At 35.0% G+C, this 12,822-nt stretch overlaps 1 protein-coding gene across 1 annotated transcript in view; it reads right to left on the bottom strand.

The window, feature by feature from the left end:
* The window catches only part of LOTGIDRAFT_239074 (hypothetical protein), a 28,505-nt gene that overhangs the window by 10,112 nt on the left and 5,571 nt on the right, over positions 1 to 12,822 (bottom strand). Inside the window, exons 5-16 of the mRNA XM_009052904.1 lie at positions 11,075 to 11,320; positions 10,499 to 10,628; positions 9,297 to 9,463; positions 8,021 to 8,362; positions 7,011 to 7,036; positions 6,209 to 6,463; positions 5,775 to 5,934; positions 5,122 to 5,364; positions 3,759 to 3,888; positions 2,334 to 2,515; positions 1,451 to 1,771; positions 560 to 687 (exon numbers count right to left, since the gene is read on the bottom strand). Coding sequence (XP_009051152.1) covers positions 560 to 687; positions 1,451 to 1,771; positions 2,334 to 2,515; positions 3,759 to 3,888; positions 5,122 to 5,364; positions 5,775 to 5,934; positions 6,209 to 6,463; positions 7,011 to 7,036; positions 8,021 to 8,362; positions 9,297 to 9,463; positions 10,499 to 10,628; positions 11,075 to 11,320 — 2,330 coding nt within the window. The remainder of the gene's footprint in view (positions 1 to 559; positions 688 to 1,450; positions 1,772 to 2,333; positions 2,516 to 3,758; positions 3,889 to 5,121; positions 5,365 to 5,774; positions 5,935 to 6,208; positions 6,464 to 7,010; positions 7,037 to 8,020; positions 8,363 to 9,296; positions 9,464 to 10,498; positions 10,629 to 11,074; positions 11,321 to 12,822) is intronic.

Here is a 12,822-nt window from a genome sequence, read left to right as displayed (position 1 = left end):
AGGACAGCGGCATCAGCCTGCTCTTTTTCGATTCCCAACTGTCGAGGGATCTTTAACGTGCACAGCCTGTAGCACACGGGGCCTCGGTTTATTGTCCCATCCGAACGACTAGACGCTTTTTCCATATCAGCCCCTCGTAACTGCATCACTGACAGGGGGAAACCGGGTTGAAAAATCCGAAGGTATTGACCCGTTATATCAAACATATATCATCACTGCGGTAATGGTGGTAGGTTGGTTACAGTTACTTCTTTCTCGAATTGCAGGACCAACAGGCATTGAACGAAGAATCGGGACACTGATAGCTTCAATTTGCACCATTCCAGTTTTCATTCCAACGTCTGTGGTTCTTGCAATTCTACTAAAGCTAACGAGTTTTATGACGTCACTAGAGGTGAGCTACCGGAAGCTACTTTTAATATCTATGCAATTCCCCTCTAGTGATGTCATAAAAAAAGCGTTAGTTTTAGTGGAATTGCAAGAACCACAGATGTCGGAATGAAAATTGGAATGGTACAAATTGATGCAAAAGTCAGAAAGGAAGCAAACAAATTTTTACCCCGAGATCTTTCACCATTTGAACATCCTCTTTGTATCTATGATAACTGTCACAAGCTTTCTTTGGTGTAGCTCCATCTTTACAATTACCACCTTCTGCAAACACATCCCATATACTCTTTCCTTTTCCTACAACACAAATGTAACCATCTTAAAAAATCTATTTCAGTCTCAACCAATAAATCACAAAAATAGATCTTATTTTAAACCAACGCAAATTACTTTCAAACAGTATTCTTATGGCTAAAAACATGGACAAAGTCAACTATTTCAAATCATATGGTTTTTTTTTCGTTCTTTCGCTTTTGGATCAGACTATGCGTAAACTTCCATGGTTTATCATTTCTACTAGAGTCAAATTTAACCACGATTAAAATGATCTCAACGATAGAGAGGAATTTTCGAACAGAATATTAATTTGATGCTAAGGTGGTTTTAAAGGCAAAAACATTTAAATAAAGCACTATATCTGCATTATGTAATAGGAAATATCGCTTAAAATATGTATTATGTAATACGAAGTGTGGACTTACATAATATTGTATTAAGTAATACGAAATATTATCCAACATAATATTATTATCAAGTAATTCGAAATATTACCCAACATATGTATCAAGTAACACGATATATTGCCAAACATATATATTAAGTTATACGTAAGCATACGTACCATCATTACCCAACATATGTATCAAGTAATACGAAATATTATCCAACATAATATTATTATCAAGTAATTCGAAATATTATCCAACATAATATTATTATCAAGTAATTCGAAATATTACCCAACATGTATCAAGTAATACGAAATATTACCCAACATATGTATCAAGTAATACGATATATTGCCAAACATATGTATTAAGTTATACGTAAGTATACGTACCATCTTCGTCCCAGGCTCCTTCAATCTGTGTAGCTGCTGTTGCGACACTAAAGATGAAGTCTTTTGGAAATGTATCGTACAGAAATTGAGTGGTATAAGCTGGAGCCGTTCCACGTCCACCCATCGAATTGTAACCAGGTTTGAAGCCATTGTCATGGGTCAACAAAGCATACCAATTAGCTGAAGATTTTGGAACACGTCTTCCAGATACATTAATACGATAAAGACCGGATTTTCTGAAAATTCTATTAGTTTCGTCATACCCATCTAAATGTAAGTAGGCTGAAAAGCCTTTCACGTTACAGCCATCCAGATTAGTAGCTGAAAAAAGGAAAATTCTTTTAAGCCTTCAGTTGGAATCACATATTCGCATATGACCTTAACGTAGACTTCACACAGGAATTTTCCATGAGGAAACTGTTTTAAAGAATTGAGATCAGTCGTTACAGTTTCCGTATCTTACATGTTTGCAAAGAAATAGTCGTAAATTATGCCTGAAAATATTTCTAAAATATGCTATTTACATCTATGTATCTACTTAATCAAACTGAATTAGTGTTAAAAGGGTTAATTTAAAACACAGTGTATTTATTGTTAATTAGGCAGTTTCAACTAGTTTTGATGTTGTGCATCATAAATACTTAATATTTTTAGTTGAAACTTTTCGAATACGTAGGAGACACATTTCTCTCCAATTTTGCTTAAATCCGTACAGTAGTTTTCTTACAACGACCAAAAGCATACAGAACCTTAAAATATTTACGTAAGCCTTTAAATAGGCACACGTTTCGTTTGAATTTGGTATAAATTTGAGAAAAATAATTTACTTCTAACGAAAAAACGGAATGTCCCTTGGGTATGGATATATTTTAGCCTCTCTTACCTTTCAAAACATTATTGATGTATGTTCTATAATAATGTATTCTGTGATCATCATGAATTGTTCCATTTGTATCATATATACCGGATATGACGTAAACAGGAGGGTTTTTATACTCATTCTTGATCCAATTCAGCGTCTTCCGAATAGCAAATGGTGCGACTTTAACACGACTAACACCAGTGCTAAAACATTGAATTATTGGTATCAAATCTTAACCCTCCCCTTTACCAACAGTTAACAGGAAGTACAATGAGTAAAAACTATTGAATTTGAAGGAATAATACGTGACATGTACATTACGGAATCGGGGATTTTCTAAATACAAGAAAATGATAAATTCAGGGCCGTCACTACGTTTAGGCACATGAGGAAAATGTATCATGGACAATTTGACAAAAAGGGTAAATAAAAAGTAATTTTATTTAAATGTGTAAATTATATAATATGTCTACAATAAAACGGATGTTCTTTTAGCAACTAGATGTGAATAATCATCATACCGTTGCTAAAGGAACATGACGGAAAAGGTGCTTACCGTTTCTTGTCTCATAGAAAGAAGACAACCTAAAACCCTAAAAAAACCTAAAACCCTAAAATACCCTAAAATCCTAGTTACAACCCTGCATTTTATTTTTTTTTTATCCATATATACATATAGGCCTACCATTAACATTCAATAAATTAGGTAGTGGAAATCTATTCTCAGTCTCACAGTTAATATCATGTTGGCTGATCGGCGGGTATGGGTTAATAATACCAACCCTCAAACATTGATAATGTATGATATCACAGAGAAGAATAATCAAAAGTGGTTCATTGGTCTCCAGAAACGTCAACTTGTATAGATAAATAGATCATTTTCAGCACCCAAATAAATCAACTTCAAGATCACTTGTTAGCAGTGGCGTATTTAGGCGGCAATTTTTGGGCTATTAGACATGGAAAACTTATCCAACTTTCACTTCCAAAATGGCGTTAAATGTATTCTCCGGCTTTCTATATAATATAAATTTCCCCCCTAATCCCCCACCATAACTAGTGCCTTTTCAATTCTGCGAGGGGCCACCGGAACGCTCGGATGGCCCCTTCCCCCTCAATGAAATCCTCACTACGCCACTGCTAGTTATACAACAGACATTTCTGAAAATAACTAGACCAGAGTGTTGAATTACCCCCTCACTCGAAAGATATAATAATGTTTCAGAAATGATATTCTGAATAAACTAACGGTATCTAGTTTTTATTAACTATACTCTGGCATAAAGTAGTTCATGTAAATTCAACATCTTGCTATTGCTTATCTATTAGATTTTATCTGATCATAGAATGAGCCTTATTTTATTTCAGTCCAAATGGCTGATCAATACAATGTTAAAAATGTGTATATAAAAAACTCTGTAATCTGTAATATTATACAATGCTTACCTCAACCATGAAGGATCAAAGCTTGTTTCTACCATCCGATCATTCGTAATGTTGTATGGTTTTCTTACAACTTTAAAGCCATCAAGTAACACAGTTTCTATATACTTTACTTTTAGAAAATCAGAGCTGCCTGAAACAGTTCACTGGGTCAATTAATATATATATTAGGCAGAAACACCGGAAATAACCCACAATTCCTTAACACTACAGTCAAGCAACATTGATGGGCTCCATCAACAAATTACTAGTCAAGCAAAATCAGAGGGTGGTCTTTACCGACAAATTACTAGTTAAGTAAATTCAGAAGGTCTCTACCGACAATTACTAGTCAAGCAAAATCAGAAAGTGGGCTCCATCAACAAATTACTAGTCAAGCAAAATCAGAAGGTGGTCTCTACCGACCATTACTATTCAAGCAACATCAGAAAATGTCTATACCGTCACATTGATAGTCAAGCTACAACACGAAGTTGATTCCATCAACAAATCACTAGTCAAGCAAAATCAGAGGGTGGTCTCTACCGACAATTAGTAATCAAGCAACATCAAAAAGATGTCTATATCGTCACATTGATAGTCAAGCTACATCACGAAGATGATTCCATCAACAAATTACTAGTCAAGCAAAATCAGAGGGTGGTTTCTACCGACAATTACTAATCAAGCAGCACCAGAAAGATGTCTATACCGTCACATTGATAGTCAAGCTACATCAAGAAGTTGATTCCATCAACAAATTACTAGTTAAGCAACATCAGAAGGTGGTCTCTACCGACAATTACTAATCAAGCAACATCAGAAAGATGTCTATACCGTCACATTGATAGTCAAACAACACCAGAAAGTGGCCTCTACAGAAACATCAGAAAGTGGTCTCTACTAACACATTAATAGTCAAGCAAATCCAGAAAGTGGTATGAACCAAATGCCAGCAGTCCAGCAGAAGCATTATTCTCTGTTAGCTATAACAGGAAGATATTAGATACTAGATATATTGATGATAAAGCAAACATCAGAAAATGATGTCTATGGACCACCTGTCAGTCAAGCATCAAACTGTGGTCTCCGCCGAAAGATTAAAAAGATCTCTTTATCGAAATATTGCCGGTCAAACTACTTTGGAAGGTGGATTTCACGAACACATTTCCAGTCAAGCAGGGCCAGAAAGGGGTCTCTATCAACATATTACTAGTGAGCTATAACAGAGAAAGATGGCAAATTACTGGTAAAGCTACATCAGAAAGTGGTGATCATAATTGTTTCCAGAAAAATGTTGTCATATTTAAAAATTCACTGCTGTCACCACAACGCGGATTTCACCCTTTCGCGTATCTTCAGATGTGTGTGATAGAAGCAAATCTACCTTTGATAAGTTGTTGATCTGCTGAAGTTAATTCCGGAAGTCGGCTATTTTCTAGTTTTTGGAATCTGTTTACAAATTCCATTTGGTGTTTCATGATTTCAGGGTAGTCTCCAGTACCGAAGATGGGAGAAGCAAACCAACCATTTCTCATCTGCATATATCGTTCAGCCAGTTCTACATTTCTGCTTTCTTGTGGTTTAGAAGGTTCAGCCCATGCAAAGTCTATCTCAATGCCAACTTTTCCTGTTAAAGGAAAATTCAAAGAAAATTGAAGTTAATAAATAACATGAAAGTCCTATATTGGAATTCAGCGTCACTTCCTTTTCAAATGAAATGACATGAATGGAGTTTTAAGCCCTACGCTTCTCCACCTAATTTGACTAATGAAGACGTGCAACACCATGCAGTGTGCAATGATAATAATTGAGAATAAGTGGGATCTATAACGTGCACAGCCTGTAGCATATCGGCCTCGACTTATTGTCCCATCAGAGCGTCTAGGCGTTTTTTCCATGTCAGCTACTCCGACTTGCATCACTGACAGGGGGGAGACCGGGTTGAAATATCAGAAGATATTATCTCGACTCGGCTTAGAGGGGTAATATATTAAGTATGTTCCTGCAAACATCATTGATAAAAGTAATTTTAAATACCTTTTTGTGTCGCTTTATATGAATCTGTATAGAGTTTGTAAACACGAGCGTGGGCTAATAATAAATTTCGACCATTAATATAAGGGTATGTATCTTTATGTTCACCATTCACCTCGGATGCAGTATATAATGGATCTTCAAATGTTATCCACATCTTTACCTAAAGGTTATTATCATGCATTAATTAGCTGATAATAACAACAGCATTCAAACTGAACGAATACCAATAGATATGCGCAATTTACCGTCGTACGCGGAGATAGATAAAGTAAAATAAGATAATATCATAATCAAATAGCACTTGGATAAACAATAAAAGAAATCCCAATTTGTCCTTTCAGAAGACACCTATCATACTACAGGATCAAAATCAAACAAATGTGCTGCAAAGGCCGGCGCTTTACCTACTCTGAATACATACGAAATGAAATTACCATATCTCCAAGATTTTTAAAGCAAATATCAGCATAGTCAACAAAATGGTCAATGGTAGACGTACTGAGCCATGGATTAACACCTAGAGCCAATGGTGTCCTACCAGAATATAAAACTACCACTGGTTCTATGTTGTTCTTCTTTAGTTCGCTGATTACATTTTTATAGTATTCCATTGCCGTTTTATTATAAGATGCCTTGGTACCATCAGAAAATATACTTTCCCAGAATAATGCCATTTGATATTGCTTAACCTAAAATCCATAGAAATATATTAAGTGAAACACTATAAATAACGCTACCTCTGCCCATTGGAGTTTTTAGGAAGCATAAGATGATGTCACGAACAAGAGCCACAAAATTTTCCATGAAGGGGGAGGGGGTGGGGGGCTTGGGCCATTCTTTCACTATGCAGAATGATGAAAAAAAAATGGGAAAGTGGCGGGGGGCAAAGCCGGGCCAGTCCCTTTTTCTGGTGGGGAGAGGAGCAGCTGCGAAGAAACTGTACATGAGATAAAATCTTCTAAATCCTTGTATCATCAACAGGGTAAATATTTCTAAATATGTCGGCGATATGACTCGAATTTATAAGTCTGAGAATTTAAATTTTGTCTAATGGAGTTATTCGTTTTGTTTTCGTGCCAATGATTGGGATGATGAAAACAGGGAAAAGACATTCAGTGTGATAATACACTGATGTACACTTTTTCTATTCTCACTATAGAGAAAACTTGTGTAAATTTGACAAAAGACCTCTAATATATATCAAAATGTCTATTGGTATATAAATGAACTACTTACGCCTAAAGTTTTGAGGAGTTCTCCATCTATGTTATATTATTGGTAAGGTAATTAAAAAAAGAATAACATTTATACATTAATACTTTTTGATTCAATATGAAGGGCTTCAAACGAAGGTTTTTTTTTGTTTAATGTAACAGAGCTTCGATTTATACCATTCCGAGTTAAAGTCGGACTTCTGTGTTCATTTGATTTGAATTATAATCGTCAAAATCTAACCCATTCTTTCTTTCTTTCTTTTCATTAAAAGAACAAAGATGTCTGAGAAAAAAGGTGCAAATGGGAACCTGATTATTAAACAGACAGGTTCGCCAGTTTGGGGGTTAATCTGGGTCTTGAATATATATATATATATATATATGTCACAGTAGAGACTGAAATCCAGGAGAATTTAAAATCCCCCTAGGACAAACTCCAAGTCCAATTTTACTTTGTCCTAGTACAAACTCCAATTAGAGTTTCTCCTAGGGCAATTTTAAATTGTCCTAGGAGAAACTAAAATTGAACTTTGTCCTAGTGTGAACTCAAATTGAATTGCAGTGTTTACTCACATTGGACTTTGTACTAGGGCGATTTTAGATACTTCTAGGACAAATCCAAATTTTACTTTGTTTATATAGGGTATATACATATATATATGTAAATGGTCTTCAGAAGTACTAGCAATGTACGAAAATCGCACAATTCCTGCAAATATACCTCAAACTAGGAATTTCACTTTCTATTTCTGTATAATATATGCCTTTTCTATATATGGCAAATATTCAAGAAAGACGATTGGTGTTTTTAACATTCAAACGCGGATAATTCTGGACACACATGGATTTGAAGGCTTAAATTTCGTCGGTGAGTTGTGAACACTATTGATGATAAGCTTAACTAAAAAAAAACTCCCGAATCTAAGACTAAGGTACGATTGGTCAAACGAATCTGTCCTTTTAATATACGCAAATAAGACAGACAGCTGTGACAGCCTCAAAAGGAAGAAACAATGGTAAAATTTCACCAACCTTCAGGTTTCCAGCTCTTCTGAAAATTTTTATAAATAAAACTTTTTACACCCCATTTAAAATCCGTGGGAAAATCACCATAATATATATCAAACTGATCTTCGAATGGTACAGTTCCAGAAGAACGGCCACCTTCCATGTTGTAACCAGCACTGTACCCATTATCTGCTATCAACTTCTTATAGAATGTTACAGATGATTTGGCTGATCTTGGTCTATCGGGATTAGTGAAATCAACATGATACAAACCATATTTTACGCTAAAACCACTGGTCCATTCAAAATTATCCATTAATGACCATACCATGTATCCTTTGAGATTACAACTATCTAAAGTTATAGCTGAAAAACATTCGTTCATTATCTAGTCTCTGACTACACAGTTTTCTGAATTGAAATTTGGCAATCATTTCCTTATGAATTAGAATATCAATTACAAAATATTACTGAGAGTCTTAGATTGTCTTTGGGTTGATAAAAATATTTACCACTGGAAGGGTTATTATTTGTTAACATGATTTTACGGAGAATAATTTTCAGACCAAAAAGTAGGTCATTTTCATGTGAATTTTCTGTGTGTCTATATTTCTATGGACCCAAAGACTTTCTAATACAAAAAACAACCGTTGAAAAGTCATTATTGAATTTATGAAATGAGAGAAAAAATTCTATTCAAAGATCGATGTAGTCAGAGACTAGTACAATATAATTATAATGGTTGGCGAAATGGTGCGTTATTGTAAGTGTCAAATAAGAATGACATCAGTTCGGTACTGAGCCCCTAAGGCGCAATTGTAAACATGTTTATTTATTTTTTCGTTTAAACGAAATAATTACTTCGTTTTAACGAAATAACTATTTCGTTTTAACAAAATAATAATAAAAAGTGTTGAAAATTGCGCTTAAGGAGCTCCGTAGTTCGGCTCCATGAATTGTTTGTACTTTTTTGTTTGATATTCAAGTAATGCCCTTAGATATTACAACAGCTTTTGCGATAGTTATAGGCTTACAGGGAAATTTTTATCACCACAATCTAGAGAAATGTGTTCCTTAACGTATCTGAAAGTTTAACTTAAAAAAAAAAACAAGGTACTTTAGAAATATTTTCAGGTATTATTTACGACATTTTCGATAATGAAAATGTTGTACACTGCCCTTTGAAGCAATTTTATAATTACAGGAATCTTTGACATTTGACCGATAATTAGAAATATATACACATATAAAAGGGACTAGAAACCCTCTTAACAACTACTTAAAAGTCATGAAAGCCTACCCTTCAACGCCTCGTTAGTATAATTTCTCATATATCCAATTCTATATTCATCTTGTATCGTTCCAGTGGTATCAGAGGCCCCGTTCTCTGTTATATAGACATTGATATTATTGTACTTCTTCTTTATCCAGTTTAACATCTTCCTTAATCCACTCGGTGCTGCTTGTCTACAAAATACAGTGACGCAACAAGATGAGCAGTGGCAGCGCAAGAGGGGATACAGAGGGGTATTTGCCTCCCTAAGAAAAGTGGTTTGTACCCCCAATTGTACCCCCACTTTATTTTCAACAAATCGAAATGTTTGCCTTCTTTCTCCAAAATCAATTCATCTTTTCCAAAATTTTCTTGAAAGAACGCTGTAAGACGCTCTATGAGAGACACCACCTCAGAGTAGCCAAAATTTGAATTCAGCCTTAGCAGTCCACGATTGAGTCAGTTTGCCGCATATTTGAACCCCTAGTCTCGGAAGGCTGGCAACGCCACTGTAGATGAATGGGGGCCCGTAGAGTTAATAAGGACGGGGCACCTCCCCTGGGAATTTTTTTATTGACTCTGTAAGTCAATGTAATGTATGTTAATATTTTTCTGAGGGCGGTGGCCCTCTTACGCACGGGGGTCTGGTTGACTTGGTTCAACCAGTTCCTATGGTAGATGAGCCACTGGATACAGATCTTAATTGTTGAGGAAATCAGAGGAGAAGGTCAGCAATCTTTTTTATTTCACACCATACATCTCTCTTCGGTAGATTGTCTTGATTCGAAAATTCAACGGAAGTGTTAATATTGGCAAGGATACCTTGCAACAACGGACCGAAGGTTGAAATACCATGATAAAAGTAATCACACATAGTCAAATACGCAAAATTTATGATGTTATGACCCATCCCATCAAACTCTTTAACGTGTCCGAAACTTTTTAAGGCTACATATTTGTACAGTGTTTCACTTTAGTATGGAAGCCTCGTATCTACATCAGTTTGTTTTGTAAATATGAACACACGAACGAAACTTTTAAATATTTTATTCATTACTGAAAACCTCTCTCTCGTATGTAAAAGACGATTTAAATATAAACGCAACCAACACTTAAGGAAAGAAACGGTAACAAAACCAGTATATATGGAACAATAGCAGATATGTTTTTTTGACAGGTTCTGTTATTTTGAAGAAGCACTATACGGAAAATGATATAATTTATCTTACCCATAATAAGTAGTGTCAGGAACGGTTACAGTATCACTATCACAATCATATGTTGGTGGATTACACTCTTGTACTTTAGAAGTTACCAACCACGAAGAGTAAAAATTCAATCCCAGGAAATCAGCCGAATCTAGAAAAAAAATGCAGAAGTCATAAAAGCCTTGCAGAGCAATGTAAAATATCTATCAGAGACTGGAATATAGGCAGAGGTTTTGGTCTTAGTACTGCTGAGCATTATGAACGTGTATTTGACATATACACTCACTGTCATGAAGATGGGAATCAACATGATAGATGAAATGGGGGTGGGATGTTTTTCATCGGATTGGAACCTTTTCCATTTCAAAAACTTAAGAGAGACATAATTAATCACCGTCTGGACCTGTAATACCATGCAGAATGCACATGGGTAGGTTTTTTTAGTCAGCAGTGTCAAATCACCGGCTATTTTGTCTTGTTGAAGGGTCATACACTTGTACATTAGGTAGCTTTCCAACCAGAAAAGGCAAAGAAAACGATCAAGACTGGCCAAATAATTTTCTCTTATTATTTTCATTATTATAAATCAGTAAATACCTTTATTATCGGCCTTCTCAGGTTCAGTAAATGTAGGCAATCGTGAAGGTTGACCTGGTGAAAGTTGGTGTGTTTTGTTCAATATTAAATCCTTCATAATCTGTGGATAGTCACCATTCACTAATATAGCATTAGCAAACCATCCTAACAGGAACTCTATACCTCGTTCTTGGGCAGCCACGTCCAGCCCACTCTTTGGATCTTTGGGTTCAAACCAGTTACAATTCAAGGTAATTCCAACTTGACCTATTGAAGTAGTGTAAGTAAATAGTAAAATATTGACAACACACTCAAAAAAACTTTTCTCAAAATGGGACGTATTTTTGTGTGTTGATTTTTTGATTGGAATAAAATCTGGAGCTACGGTAAGCATTAATACATTATAAATCGCCATTTCAGGGGTTGATTTGGGTCTTGAATATATGTAAATAGTCTTCAGAACTACTACAAATGTGAGAAAATCGTATAAGTATGAACTAAGAATTTCACTTTCTTTTTCTATAATATGGCTTTTTCTGCTTTAACCGCGTCAAAATCATTACGCTTTTTAACCAATCGAAATCAATCTTCAGAAAGAGTTGTCTGTGAGTTGTCACGGAAACTCGCGGAAATTAACGAACATTGGCGAAGGTTGAACCGAATGAGCTGAACTTAGTTGGACTGGATGTTAGAGGATAAATCTATAAGAAAGAAACAGCCAATCAAATAGCCTTTTTTGGATGCAATATAATGATGAACTTTGAAAATTGCCCTATGTGGTATTGTTAAGTTTAAGGATCGTAGATTTTTTTGCTAATACGAAACGAAATTTTCAATTTTATTGGTGGAATATTTGGTGACGTCACTATTATCAAATAAAAGAATATGCACATATGTATATAAAAATAAAACGAAACAAACTGCTTGCTCCAAGATTATTTTTCTACATTTCTGATCAAATCATGCTCAAAACAAGAGCATAGGCCTACACTAAAACGTTACAAAATTTAACATTTTCGCCCCACATTTCATGTTGGCTTATAAAAATAGTCATTGAACCTTGGTTAGCAGGATTCAGTCCCATTTCTGTTTTAATAAAGTTAACATGCAGTTCCCCTCTGGTCTAGATGGATTTTAGTTGATTATTCCATCTTTTCGACCTTGATTTACATCTCCCACCTATTTGAAACAATTAAAACTTTAAACATGACAGTACACCCTGTTATTAATATTGATATACAATCCAAACAAAAAGTATGTCTACATGGTCAAACTTTAGGTTTGTTGCGACTTTCAAAGCAAATAGAATATTCTGGCATGGTACTGACGAAAGCTGTGACCATTTTTTTCCAATTGATCTGAAGCACAATTAGACTAAATCTGGTAAGATATAGAGGTCAAAAGTTATAATTTTTTCATATGTAGAACACTCAACAATTTCGAGATGGTCACACCTCCAATAAAAAACTCTATCTGTGGCGTTCTAATCAGTCCCAGTTCTTACTTATTCTCAAAAAAAAAAAAATCTGAATTCGTTGTTTAAACAATAAGTCTAATGTGCAGCTCAGACAGAGTAAGATTTCCAAGTATTTCATAGAAATGATTTGTTGTTTGTGTCCATAGAAACAGGGACAATATTATAATTGAAAACATAGGTGTCGTCTTGAAATTGATTTCAACTGTAATCTATATAGCCATTTAGACACGAATAATTTGAATGTGCACCTAAATCCCTGTGCCTGAATTAAATTGTGCTTAAAAGGACCGTG

This window comes from Lottia gigantea (assembly GCF_000327385.1).
Source record: "Lottia gigantea unplaced genomic scaffold LOTGIsca_190, whole genome shotgun sequence".
NCBI classification, from domain to species: domain Eukaryota; kingdom Metazoa; phylum Mollusca; class Gastropoda; family Lottiidae; genus Lottia; species Lottia gigantea.
This window is presented reverse-complemented; position numbering and strand designations above follow the sequence as displayed.